Genomic DNA, 15,322 nt, shown 5'->3' on the forward strand with positions numbered 1-15,322 from the left:
AACACCCCTCCTACTGGTTCTACTCCTACTACAACGGCCAATGATCGATACCGCTTCTTGATCCCAACGGATTTACCTTACTGGCAATGGCAAGGTAACGTTTGGAAGGAATCTGCTGATTCACATGAGTCAGTGGAGGAATTGCTTGACAACTTCTATATAAGTGTGACATCCACTGGTCTGGATATCGACCAACATTGGGCACGTCTCATGCCAATCCGCATGAACAGAGACCAACGATCATGGTTCGAACTATCCCTCAAAGGCCGTGATCTCACTTGGAACGAGGTTAAAGCGATCGTCGTAGAAGATTACGGTACCCATGATACTGCGGCTGAAATTGACAACAAGGACAAGCTTCTCTCTCTTCGTATGAATCCGCACGAAACTGTACAAACCTTTTCTGACCGCTTTCAACGGATTCGCCGAGCTGCCAAGTGGGAAGATGACATCACCACCGCTACTATCTTCAGGCGTGCCCTACTGCCTCCACTTCGAAAAGAAGTTGCTCGTACCCTCCTGAACCTTCCGCGCAATGCGCAAGACACTGTTGGAAAAGTAGTTGCCAAGGCAAGACTGGTCGCTTCCTCTGATATTTGTAACAATGGAACCACTCACCCTGAAGCAACTACCAATAGTCGTAAATCTTCTGCATCTTCTTCTTCCTCGTCTGACACCATTTCATTTGTACGCCAATCCGGCAAGATGAATGGTACCAACAATGGCAACAACAATCACCTTGGTCTCTCCAAGAAGTCTACTGGTTCTGGCTCAATTAAGAAAAAGTCAAATCAATTCTGGTGTAACTACCATAAAAAGTGTGGCCATACTACAGAAGAGTGTAGGGAATTCAAAAAGGTTTTAGCCAACCATGTTTCGTCGTCCGTTTCCGCTTCTTCCACTAACTCGGTATCACCAGCACCTGTCTCCTTTGCAAATAAATCAAAAAATATTTGCCGTAATTGTACTGATAATGTACAATGGTCCCGGGAACATGCTTCTAACTGCCGAAGAGATAAGGTTAACAAGCCGGCTCCAACCAGAGCATTCCGTTCAGCCCATATGGTCAATACCAATGGTGCTCCTACTACCCCGCCGCTTAACACCGAAACCTCTACATGGTTGTCTAAATGGAACCCACATGCAAACACCGCTAATGAAAATAATAACAGTGGTAGCATGATGGATGTTGACGAACAAGGCTACCCAGTCAACCATGACTGTAAGTCTCATATGCACTTTAGCACAAAACAGAATGACGGTTCATCAACTAACCATTCTTTATTAATACCTATCACTATAGAAAACATCAACACTTTTGCCTTGCTTGACAGTGGTTCTTCTTTTAGTGCTATAGACATTAATTTTGCTGCTAAATATAATATAAATATAAATAAAAATGTCACTGGTTCTTTTGTACTTGCTACTGCTTCATCTGAATACAAGCGTTACGGTACTACCTTACGACCATTAAGCATTATTTACGGTGATAAAAAGGATACGATCATCCATACATCACATACTTTCGAAATTCTTCCTTTATCTTTAGACACACAGGTTGTCATTGGTTTGGACCTATTGCCTAAATTGAATATAACATTTAATAACCTAGCTATCAAGCACCCTTACCATGGCCCTGTAATTGACAAAGAAATTGTTGATGATACACCTGAACCTAATAATTCACCCTACGGTACAACACAACAGCAAGCTCTATTTACTTCTGCAATCAAACCCTTTCTCCAGAAGAATGCTTTGATTCCTAGAAACTCTTTCTGTACAGTACCCGAATCTGTTATACGTTTAGATACTATTCCTGGTAAAACAGCCTATCGTGCACCATATCGAATTCCATTTAGCCTACAACCGGTTATGCAAGAATGTATAGACACCTGGTTGGCAGATGAAGTCATTGAACGTGCATCACCAAACTCTGAATGGAACTCACCTTTAACTTTGGCTCCAAAGAAGGACTTATTTGGTAATCGTACTGGGCACAGACCTTGTCTTGATCCTCGGTTACTCAACTCTATTCTGGTGTCAAATGATCGTCATCCCATTCCAAAAATTGAAGAGATTTTCGATCGCTTACAAGGTTCTACCATTTTCAGTACTCTCGATCTTCGTCAAGCATTCCATCGTTTTCAGATCCATGAACCACATCGTATCAAGACCACTTTTACTTTTGAAGGTCAACAATATCATTTCCGTGGTTGCCCATTCGGTCTGAAACACATTGCTTCCAGATATCAACGAGTCATCAATATCGTCTTACGTGAATTCACTTTCGCACAAGCTTTTGTAGATGATATCATTATCCATTCCAAAACCTTTGAAGAACACATCTCCCACGTACAACAAATTATCCAGAAGCTTACAGATGTAAATCTTATTCTTAACCCGGAAAAATGTCATTTCGCCCAGTCTAGTGTTTACTTGCTTGGTTTCTCTGTTGATGCCCATGGCTCTCGTCTAGATCCTCGTAAAGTATCTAATGCACTATCTTGGCCTCGACCTATATCTGGAAAAGATATCCAACGCTTTCTCGGTCTAGTAAATTATTTTCGCAAGTATCTCCCCAAGCTCTCCGAAGTATCTGCTCCATTGGACAAACTTCGACATGCTGGTAAACTCGATGATAAACTATGGACTCAGGAACAAGAACATGCCTTCTTACACATCCGTGAATTATTGGTCCATGCACCTATACTCCATCATCCAAACTTGCAAATCCCATTCTACGTTGCTACCGATGCTAGTAACTATTCTATTGGCGCCGTCCTATATCAGATTGTCAACAATCATGTACGATATATCGGTTTCATGGCACGCTCTCTTTCTGCTGCTGAGAAAAATTATCCAGTTACACGCAGAGAATTACTCGCCATCATATTCGCACTTAAAAAGTTTCATCCATTTCTATGGGGTCGCCATTTCACTTTATACACTGATCACAAGGCTCTCACGTACTTACACACACAGCCTATCGCTAATGCTATGATGATCAATTGGCTTGACACTCTCTTGGATTATGACTTTACAGTGATCCACCGACCTGGTATCCAAAATATCCTACCAGATAAATTATCGCGTCTTTTCGAACCTGAAAGAACGCTGGAAGGGGGTAAAACTCCATCTAAAACCATAATCACATCACAAATTGTCAACGACGATGGTTCTATCCTTACCACTCGTATGATGATGCCCGCTGATATTATGACTCCAGCTCCAGAACAAAGACATGATGTGCTATTGAAAGCTCATCTCGAAGGACATCGAGGCTCACAAGCCATTGTTAATTTTTACATAGTGAAGGTATACACTGGACTAATCTCAAAGAAGATGCTCTTAAATTCGTCCGTAACTGTCCTGACTGTCAAAAATTCAACTTGGCAAAACATGGCTATCATCCACTAAAATCTATCTACGCCGATGCTCCTTGGGACCACATTTGCATTGATACTGCTGGCCCTTTTGCTAAATCTACTAACGGAAACAATACATCTTAATCGTCGTTGATGTATTCACACGTTTCTGCGTACTCAGAGCTCTTCCCGATAAAAGCGCTATTACTGTTGCATTACAATTACGCAGCATATTTTCCTTGTTTGGCCGCCCTAAAATCATCCAGAGTGATAACGGCACAGAATATGTCAACAAGATCTTAGACCTCTACGTTAAACAATCTGGAATCGACCACAGGCTTATCACAGCTTATCATCTGTGGTATTTGACGACTTGTGGAGTTAAATATCACTTAGTTAAAACAATAAAAAGTTAACGAGATCAAACTAGTACGTTTTATTTTGAATCAAGTCAAGTCCAAAGAGAAGAAAAATATCTACTGCAAAAATTTAAATATCTTCTTCATATTGCGGAACCTAGAAACTGGCAGCTGAGTTATTCTACTCAAAGAAGACGTACGTCTTCTGAACCGTAAAAGAATAGAATTCTCCCTTGAGGAGATTACGCATCTACCCGGAGCGGGTGGACTTGTAAACGTATCCATGGCTTGATCTAGTGATCATGCAACTAACCTATTTTCCCGTGCTAACCATTATGTAGCACTGCTTGCAGGAAAATAGTATTAATTAGGAAAATAGTATTCGTGCGTGGTGTTTGAGTTGAGTGAACAGTTATTGTAAAGGATGATCACAACCTATTATCTTGTAATCATTCTTTATGCCGAAGGCAGAGAATAGTACTTATAACCTATTATACCTTGGTGTTGAATCAATACATCCTGCATGTCCATATATTAATTCTACTATATATCCTATGTCATATAGTAACGTATTATAGCAAAATAAGTAAACTATATATCCTAAATGACAACCTGTTCAGCCTTATACGAGGTAGCTAATCTCGTATAAGAATCATCACTTATTCTATATTCGTTTCCTACTCTACTTTATATTATTTCAGCAGTAATGAGGTGTGAGGATCTTGTATAATTTGTATACGAGTTCTCCACATCTCATATGATGCTGTCAACTAAACACAACACTTAATTCACGGTACTCATATATTAGAGTTTATGTAGTTTCTAATTATTTCTGGTTTGCAATATTGTATAATTCATCTTTATCCTTCATAAAGTGAATTATATCTTTAATATTTGTATATCATCTACCCTCAAATACGACATTGCCCCCCCCCTAGACGGGTGTTGGCGGATTTAGGTACAACAACGTCGATCATAAGGAGTTGAGGTAGATGGTATGGTTTGTCTGATTTGTGTCGTCATCAACAAATGCAAAGTGTCATTCGTGTGACAAGTGCAAATGAGGATACCAAAAAAAAAAAAAAAAATTGTGTATTTGATTTTCTTTTCCTTTTCCAAAAGAAACGGAAAGAAAATAATCGAAATGCAATAGACGATTTGTCAACATCTACTTGCGAAATCTAGTTTTGTCCGTAGCAGGAGTATAATTATGGTTCGAGTTACCCTTAGATTTACGATTAAACGCTTTATGACCTGGACTACTTTGTACCGCCTTAGTTCGTGGTGAAGTCCTTTGCGAAGTACGTTTCGGTTTGGAATTTGGAGATGAGGAACTGGAGATGTCAGTAGAATCAGCAATCTCTTCGATCTGCGTCAACATATGACCTTTGTCCATCACATCGAAGGGAATTTCAGATTCCTCAGTCGTGAGTTTGTTCAATTGAGCAGCATCCTGTTTAGGCACACTACCCTTCAAACGTCGCCAATAGTTGATAATGGCTTGAGGATCTGTGAACATATCTGCAGTAATCCAACTGTCGTCGGCAGCAGTGTAGTTTTTCCAACGTACTTTATATTCTCTTTTACCGGGTGCACCACGATGACCAACAATGGCATCGAATTCATACACTTCCTCTGATGAGACAACTGCATCTTGAGATACCAGTTTTAACTCGGATGGTGTAAATTCGCGTGGCAATAACAGGCCAATTTCATCACGAAGGGTGTAATTACCATGGTCTGTCTTACGAACGACTTCATATGGACCTTCGTAGACAGGAGCGAGTGATTTTTGAATACCCTTCTTGCGGACAACCACAAAGCTACCCACAGGAAAGTCAACCAGACGATGTTTCTTATCGAACTGCTCTTTCATCATTTTGTTATAGACCTCAGTGCGTTCCTTGATGGCAGGAAAGACAATGTCAGACATATATTCGATGCGTTTGAGTAATTCGTCAATACTCATCGGCTCAATGTCATCTTTGGGGTCATTATAAAGAGGATATTCATTTGTCATTTTACGCGCAAACATCAGACAAAATGGACTGGTTTGTAAACGCTTGGAAATTTTACAATTGAGCATCAATTGTACGGAATTGATTAACATATCCCAATTATCCTCAGAGTTACCTAGGATCAATTTGGATAACAATTTCTTTGTATTTTGGACAGCACGTTCAGCGCCACCATTACTTTGAGCATAATAAGCCGTGCTTAGACGCTTATCAATTTTCATGGCTTCACAAAGTAGGTCCAAAATTTGGTTTTTCCATTCAGCACCACGATCAGAATTGATGATACGAGGATAACCGATAAGGGAAAAGATTGATATGAGTTCACTCGCAACCGTTTTAGCAGACTTGTCAATAATAGGACGAAGAATCACAAAACGAGTAGCTACATCAAGTAAAACCAAGATGTATGTATTATTTTTGGAAGTGCAGGGGAAAGGTCCACACAAATCCATTTGATAATGCCAACCTGGAGTATAACAGTATAATGGTTTCAAAGGGTTATATCCACGCTTGGAAATGACGAATTTTTGACACGTAGAACATTGTTTGACAATTTCAAGTGCGTCTTTCATGATATTGGGCCAGTGCATACCTTCATCTTGTCGTATACGCTTAACAATGGCTTCAGCACCAAAGTGACCGAATTCATGTGCTCTTTTCAAAATATCAGAGCGATCGTCCTCAGGAGGAATGATGTAACTGTCATCCATATTTTGGACATAGTTGATTTGAATGTTTTCATCCACATCACACAAGTAATTGAGTTGTTCATCCAACGTATCATGGATGGTGCGGATTGACCATTGTTTGATGCGAACGCTATTATTCGCGAGAGGTAAGTCATCATCAACTAATTCGTTAGATTCGACTTCGTTATCATTATTGCCGATATGACAATAAAAGTTTTGAAAGTTGGGAATTCTTTCAATGTTGATTAGTTCATTTTCTTCAATGAACTTGTCTTTGTTTGTCTTTATGATTTTATTGCCACTCTTCTTTTTCTTGAGAGCTTTGGCCTTTTGATTACGGTTTTGCTGAAATAATTCAGGAAACAAAGCTTTCTCATCTTTTTCAAAGAGAACACGATCCTGTTCCTGGGGAAACATACGAGACAATTTATCGCTCATTACATTTTCGACGCCAGGAATCCAGACAACTTTCATATTTGGAAAGGAGAGAATCACTTCCATGTAACGCATCATCATCATGGACAGGTGTTTGGTAGTAAAAAGATATGATAAACTTCTGTGATCCGTATAACATGTGAATGGTTTCGATCCATGCAGAAATTTATAGAATTTTGTCAATCCAGTGGTCAATGCCAAAAGTTCTTTTCGGGTCACACTGTAATTGCGTTGGCTCTTAGACAAAGCCTTGGATGCAAAAGCAATATATTTGATTGTTCTTGTACCCTTTTCTTTATCGACATATTCTTGGAACAAACAAGCACCAATTGAATACGCACTAGCGTCTACAGCCAAACTGAATTCATGATTCAAATCGGGATGACTTAAGACAAGGTTTTCTTTTATAATTTTGATGATGCTATCGTAATGTTGATGCATCTCAGGGGTCCATACCAGCGTTTTCTTAGTGCTGTAACGTAAGTGATCAAGCGGAGCCGTCAATGCGCTAGCTTGTGGTAAATGAGCACGAACGTATGACACCCAACCACAAAATTTCATCATGGCTTTTGCTGTCATTGGTTTTGGCCAATCGTCGATGTTTGTCAAACGACGAGGATCAATGGATTTTCCTTGCTCTGAAATACAGAAGCCAAGTAAATACACAGAGTTCCGAGCAAAATGAGTTTTTTCAACATTGATAGGCATATTGTTTTTTGTCAATGCCTCAATAACACGTTTGCAGTGTTCCAAATGAGATGGTAAATCTTTTGAATGTACAACCACATCATCAATGTATATACATACAAATTGTTTCATATCCTGGAATATTGTTTCCATAACATTCTGAAATATACCAGAAAGGGATTTCAAGCCAAAGCAAGCACCTCTAAATTGCCAGCTTTTGCCTTCAAAAGTAAATGTTAATTTGTGGCGATCTTCTTTAGCAATTTCCAATCTGTGGAAAGCACCAGAAATATCAAAGACACTGTAAATCTTTGACTCGCGCATCTCATGATAAATGTCATCGATGAGAGGTGTGTTGACGTTTGATACGTCTTCCAAGAGATTGTTAATACGTCTTGTATCCAAACAAATTCTCCATTTTTGTTTACCTGAAGGGTCGGGGGAACCCTTAGGTGCGATGGTCAGAGGACTATTAAAACCGGATGGTTTAGCAGGCTCAATAGTTCTATCATCTGCCCATTTTTGAATTTGTTCTCTTACAACAGGTTGAAGAGCATAAGCGACAGGGTACTGTCTAGTGTAAGCCACTGCATTAGGAGCTGTTTTCAAATGTACGATTGCCTCAGGAATCGGACATAAATTGTGAAGATTGATTTCTGCATTCGCCTTAATATACGGCTGAAGTACCTTCATGAAATCTTCATACTCTTGTTCAGAACATGCTTTGCTAACATTTGGAATATAAACCTCGTGGTTAACGGAATCTTCGAAAATAAGTTCTTCTCTGTCTTCGAAAGAAAAAGCAATATTTTCTATTCTGATACCAAGTTTAGGAATTATATCTCTTCCCAAGAGTACCGGTAATTTGCTCATGTTTTCAGGCATTTCCATAACCTCAAAGGAATGGAGAAATCCGGGCTTACCTCTATATTTGACTTCGAGTGGTTGCGTTTCTCCTTTACGTTCAGACGAAACGTTTTTGCCCACATATGTAATCTTACCCTTTGTAGGAATTAATTTGTCAAATATAGATTTATCTGCAAAATCGAAGTTTTCATTGATTATTGATTTTTGAGCACCTGTATCGAGCATACCAATTAATTGTTCATTGTTGATGGTAATAGCAGGAGAATAAGGTGTCATGTTCTGAACCTCTTTTTCTGTCAAGTCAGCAACATGAAAGCAGACAATATTTTGGTTTTTGTCCTTAGCAAACAGATAATTTTTATTTTTAATGTTATCATCTGATGGCAAGGGTTTGAATTTAGGATGATAAACGATAGAATTAAACTTATTATCAGTGAGAATTTCACTGGTAAAGCCTTCAGCAATTTCATTTTCGAGATTACTATAGAAGATATTAATCTTATCAGTTCCATTTTCATTAAGGTTAAAGTTTTCATTGTTCTTTTCTGAAACACGTAACTGTACCTTGTTATGACGGCGATCGTTTTGCTTGATCAAATACTGTTTATATTTATCACTGTGCAAATAATCGATGCAACGTTTTAAGTGCTCGTAGGAGAATGCCTCCTTTTTGCAATAATTGCAAAGGTTTTTACCATTAGCGGGAGCGGGACGTTGTTTTTTCTGAAAATCGTTTTCAGAACCGGTTTGTTTTCTTTTAATGCCACTATGGCTCGTCTCAACTTTCTTTTTTGGCGAAACGTCGGTAGCCAAGGCATGGTAAAGGGCTTCCTGAATAGGACCGTAATAAACTTCAATGTGTTTACAGTGGGTGAAAAAACTGTTCACGTAATTGCTGATTTCAGACATTTTGAGCTCTGTTGAGACGAAAATAAGCGATATCCAGGTCAAAATGGTATCATTCAAAAGCTTAAACTCTGCTTTACAAGTACCTCTATTATCGAGCAATTTCATTGGCGCTAAGTTTAAATTCGATTGAATTTTCAGAATACCCAGTTGAAAAAAAGATCGGCGGTTTGGGCACGGGCGCAGCCCGGGCTAGCTAGGGCCTCGGGCCTAGCTAGGTCAGGGTTAGGGTTAGGGTTATGATAGTGTTCCGTTTCGGGTTTTTGGATTTGAAAAGTGCATCTGAAAGCCTGAAGCAAGGGCTTTCGAATGATACCACTTGCACCCCTGGGGTTTGACAAAATTGGGGGAAACGGAGCTTCAAAAGTCTTACAATCAGTGGCATAGGTTTTCTCAGCGCCGATAAGAGACTTATAACTCAGCCATTATTGAAGCTAACCTAGCACTATAATACCGTTTTCAAATGCGCAAAACACGCTGAATACAATGCTGCTATCTATTCTTTGATGTGACTGTTCTATGGCTCTCTAGAGGTGTGTAGGCACTGTTGCCGAGCGTGCTTGTGACCTTTTTGCCAGCTCTAACGCAATTTACTAGTGAAAAATTTGCTTTCTAGGTTGGGACTGCTAAGTAAAAATGCTTTCCAGACATGAACGACAAACTTCTAAACGTTTGAGGGGATAGTCACTAAGTAACATCAGAGACCTACTGGCAGCTTTCTGTGGTGGGTACAGCAAAATTGGCCATAAAGTCATTATCAACCCAGTTTTTACCACCAGAAATACTTTTGTCAACTGTCGATGTAAAGTAAAGACATTTGATAACTAAATACCTTAGCTATCTTGAATTTAAAAACACTATCACCTAACATTTGAAGCGAGTAAACGGCAGATGACCACAATGCTTACAGCGAAATTGTCCAGAATGCTAGTATCCTTGCATTTTGTGGGCATAGAAGAGATAATATTTATATTAAACCGCCAGTTTACCACGTCTGACCATTCGTCTAACTTAGAGTAGGCACAAGAGTAAGAGACAAACGTTAGGAATTTCTAAAGTTAGAATTCTATTGTAGCTTAATGGTTGAAGTTATTGACTTCATCCATGCAGACCGGTGTTCGACTCCTTGTTAGTGCACTTTTTTTCTTCAGCAAAGTTGTTGTGCGTGTAGCACTTTTTGAGCTGCTGGATATTTTTTTTGCTTGCTTAGATGTTTACCCTATAGAAGGGAGAACGAAATAGATAAAAAGCGTCGATATGAATGATAGGTTAATTAAACGTATCTGAACGAAAATGAGTGTAAAGATTCATTGCAAGTTGAGGGTAGTCGCGAAATTTTCTACTGAAGACATAAATACATATAAGATCGTATATATTTAACAATTTCACCTGTTTTTTTTATTTTCTTTATGACAAAACAAGATATCTAAATGGGACCACTACCATCGAATAGAGATGAAAAATGGCTAACAAACCCCTTTTTAAAATTTTGTCTAGCACAAGTTTTCATGGAGAAAATGACCTTCAAAGTTTGGAAAATGTTACAATTGATGGCATAGGTCGAGAAAAATGGGGTGCAGTTAGGACCAAATGGAAAGTTTGCAAAACCGGGTTCACCCCGAGGATAGCTTAACGTTTTATAGAATGTGAGATAATTGTACTGTATTGTTACAGTATATAAAGAACCTTTTTTTATTATTACTGTTAATATTATTGTTACAGTTGATTGTTTTATTATAATAAAGTTGGTCCTGTTATTATACAAATATTATATGTTATATATTTACTTAATATGTTGTATTGATCTTTCGATCGTCTCTTTTGTGAGTATAATTGAGCTTGTGGTAATCACGACAATGTTCCTTCTTTAATATATCTGGTCGATAGTGGTCTTCTATGTTTCGAACTAAAAGACCTTGTTTGATTACATATAGTCGATCTTTTGGGATGATTGGGGTATATTTGAAACTGTCGTTGATGATGGTATATATAAAGTCGTAATATCGTTTAACTGTTGAATGGGGGTATCGTAGGTATAATGAAAGTAATACCGCTCTACAGCCTAAGACTGCATGCGGTTGCTGATGAATGAGTTTTACGATGGTATCTTTTGGGGTATCGGGTGTGATGAAGGGTATAAGGTATTTGAGACGTCGATCCATGGGTATAGTTTTGTTGTTTGGTCGTGCGTCTAATATGTTTAGTGGGATATTCAGATAACGAGATTCGTACTGGTGTTGGGTATCTTCTGGATGCCTTAAAAAGAATTTGGTTGAAGGCCGGGTATTGTAAATGTTGGTGGGTATATTCTTCCAATATTCATCAAAAATCATCACAACTGCCTCCTGTGCAGAACAGAATCCCATACCAAAGTTTCGTATCAGACGAATCATTTCTTTGACATAAAAGTCAGAGGTATCGTTGGAAGTATGCACAATATAATGTTCTCTGATGGAAAGGTTCTCAGATCGGTACTTGGGTGTTCTTGCCGTTAATAGATCTAAAGCTGACACTATGCGTATTGTTGGTAATGATGATGATGATGGTTTTGATGATGATGGTTGTGATGATGATGATGATGATGAAGGTCGTGATGCTGCTGGTGTAAAGGGTATATTGCTTATAAGCTTATAATCTGGGAAGAATTTCTGTAATACAGTATCGTTAAAGGTGTAATTACATTCAACTGTGTTGTTGGTATAAGTGAAAAGATTGGGTATAAAGAACAATCTGTTATGTTTACATCGATATTGATCGAGCACAGTGGGTATAAGTTTGCAGCTATGATGTTCTTGGTTGCGGGTATCTGATGGAAGGGTATTTGGTGGTGCTGATGTTAGTGATAGTAAAAAATATGTTAAAATAAGGATGCCAGACAAGTTGCGTTTAGTTAATCGTCGGCCAAGTTCATGAATCATGTCCTCAATGGTATCATTGCATGTTAAGAGGTATCGTATATAATGGTTGTTGGGTATAATAATGGTATTTTGTCGTTTACCAACGGCCTCACTAGTTATATGCAAAGAAAACAATCAGTTAGATAAACAAGTACAACACATCTATTCATGAATGACATTGACACATACCAAACGTTGGCAAACAGGGTATAAAGTTGTTCAGGAGTGGCGGAAGAGGTGGGGATACGTACTTCAAGTCGCAACGTATGGTTATGAGCGCCTATACCCTTGAGGACCACCCTATTATTGACCTATCCACAACATGCAGCCAACAATTAATCATGAGTACAACAATCTAAACAACATCTAGCCACATACTATGAGTACTTACGGTATAGTTACAGAGCGCTTTTCCACCCTTAGACGCTGCGACAGGTGATAACACTTTACCATTGCGACCGAATATGACATTTCGGTGCAAGATAAAGTGGTTCTTGAGGTCGGAATAGCCCAGGATTTTACTTGCGCGGATGTTTGTGGTGGAGTAGACAGCAGAAGAGAAGTTACCAAAGGTTGATGAGAGGGCTTGGGGATAAAAATGGAGGTTACCATGGGTATTCGGACCTAAGATGGGCTTGAGGAGGGTATCGCGCAGAGGGCCGCTTGCAGTGTTATTATAGAATAACACATGGCCATGCGTTTTTGAAGATGTGCAAAAGTCAAAACCAACGTCCACGAAGCCTGTTGAAGGCAAGGTATTGAGGTCAAAAGAAGTCAGTTCCTGCTTGCAGCCATAACATACTGATACGAAGAAGAAGTCCTTGAAGTCACGGACACCAGTGGCCAGCTCACGAGTCTTGGGTATAATGTCATTAAGACTTGAAATGGGTATCCATTGTGCTTGGGTATCAACCCTACTGCGAATATTACCAAGATAGGCATTACCAGGTAGTTTGTTGAAAACAGCTGGATGTAGTACCTCCTTGGCAGCTGGCAAAAAGTAGTTATCCATAAATTCGCGGTAGGAGGATGCTTCTAAGTAGGAACTTGCTGGAAGTTGGTTTACGACCTTAAGATGGTGGAGACCAGGAAAAAAAAGATATGTCTTGAAGTGCCCGTAGTTATCACTCTCCGAAAACAACACATGGGGTATCTTGGTGACCAACAACGGGGCATAATCTGTTGAATCTAAAGATGACAAGGACGAGTTGCTTTCTGAGTCACTGTCAACGTGTAGAGCTTGATCCCATTCACGCTGACAGTAATGGTAGACCCCATAATCTCTGCCATTAAGCTTGTCACTATAGTCCGGGTTGAAAACCAAAAGGTGGCGAAGACCAGTTACTTCGTGAATGGTTTCGGACTTGCCCACAGAAATGGCGTCAATAGTTTTGTGGACATACCCAGTATCAACCCGAACATCCCTGGTCTCAGACTCCAGATCCACTAGCAACTTGCTTCCGGTAGCAGTCGTACGATTAAGAACCAAGTTGAGGCGAGACTTCAACGACTTTGAAGCAAAGCACCTGTCAACAAATGCCTCAAAGCCGATACGTTCAAGGTCTAAACAGTATAAGAACAACGTTAGTTGGCTACACTATGCTACTTGACTTGAACCAAGAGTTACAATGTAACAAGTTTACCTTCGAGGGAAGTGCCTTGATGGACGTTACCGGAAGCCTCACCATCACGGGAACGAGAGTCATGGTTGGATTCAGCTTGAAAGTAAACGTAAGAGTGTTATAGATTAGTAAAAGTAGGCCACAGCAGGTACTACGGTACATTCAAAGATGATACATACTTCCAGAGGGAACAAAATCGGTGTCCTCCTCCAAAGAGGAACCAGAGTCGCTGTCAGACTCACCTAGACATATACATGGTTATGATGTTAGTCCTTAAAGCACCTATTATGTATTCATGATGAGACATACCAGAGGAAGGCTCATAAAGAGAACCTTCAGAAGAAGAGTCGCTACTTTCAGGTAAAGCATGGCCTAATGAGGAGTCAGTACCGTATACCCAAGAGCATATAACCATACATTACACTACTACATCACTATACACTGGACACGACCCAATACACACACTATGTACTTACGAACACGCTTGCGAGCATGGCCCATGGACTCATCCTCAGAGCTTGAGTCGCCATTACCATTACCAGTAGGAAGGGAACGACCAGCACCGAAAAATTGGAACTTCAATTCATAGATATCGGAATCAGAAGGAGAAGTGGCAGTAAAGTTGTTGGTAGCAGACATGTTGATGGCAGTAAAAAAGTGTAATAATAAGAGCAAAAGTGAACTTTTATAGAGAGAAAAGGTACTTGGTAAAAAGTAAAGAAGAAAAGAGAAAAAGGTGAAAGAAAAGACACCTCTTTATATACTTTTAGAGTAAAAATTTATGGACTGCTTCTTTTTTGAACTTTATAAATCACGCAATAATTGACCAATAGCCTTTAAAGCGCAATGAGTCATAAATCACGCAATATTCCACCAATAGCCTTTCAAGCGCATTTAACAAAAAGTTTATCGTCATGCATTACTTAGTCAGCTTTATCTCAGAGAAGGAATGTTTGGAGAATGTTCCATAGAATGTTTGTAGATTGTTCTATGGAATGTTTGGAGTATTATAATAAAGTATAAGTTAGCAATGTACAGAATACCAGTTGAAAAAAAGATCGGCGGTTTGGGCACGGGCGCAGCCCGGGCTAGCTAGGGCCTCGGGCCTAGCTATATATATATATATATATATATATATATATATATATATATAGGGTAATACCCGGGTGAGGGTTGGGGTTGAGACCTAGGGTCGAACCCTAAGATTTTAGGGTTGGCAATTTTTACTAAGTAAATCGCTCCAAAAATGATATGACGTGAAAGCCCGTGTAAAAAAACGTAATTTTACTTATGGACCCTAAATGCTGAGACTAAAATTCAGGCCAATAGATGACAATCTTTGAAATCCAGGCTTAAAGCCCAACCCTAGGATTTTGAGTGCCACTTTCGCCCTAGGGTTCATAAATGAATGATTCCAAAAATGATCGGACGTAAAAGCCCGTATAAAAAAACGTAATTTTAATTACGGACCCTAGTC

General features: G+C 39.3%; 1 protein-coding gene across 1 annotated transcript; it reads right to left on the reverse strand.

Moving 5' to 3' along the window:
- Positions 1 to 10,031: 10,031 nt before the first annotated feature.
- BDF20DRAFT_833471 (uncharacterized protein) lies at positions 10,032 to 14,484 on the reverse strand (the record flags this gene model as incomplete). The annotated part of the gene is made up of 10 exons (XM_053078647.1): positions 10,032 to 10,163; positions 10,235 to 10,378; positions 10,849 to 10,986; positions 11,255 to 12,335; positions 12,413 to 12,534; positions 12,615 to 13,786; positions 13,867 to 13,941; positions 14,025 to 14,087; positions 14,155 to 14,217; positions 14,322 to 14,484. 10 exons carry the CDS (start codon positions 14,482 to 14,484, stop codon positions 10,032 to 10,034), a joined length of 3,153 nt encoding a protein of 1,050 aa, XP_052940006.1.
- Positions 14,485 to 15,322: the final 838 nt, after the last annotated feature.

This window comes from Mycotypha africana (genome assembly GCF_025528875.1).
Source record: "Mycotypha africana strain NRRL 2978 chromosome Unknown BDF20scaffold_2, whole genome shotgun sequence".
Classification (NCBI taxonomy): Eukaryota; Fungi; Mucoromycota; class Mucoromycetes; order Mucorales; family Mycotyphaceae; genus Mycotypha; species Mycotypha africana.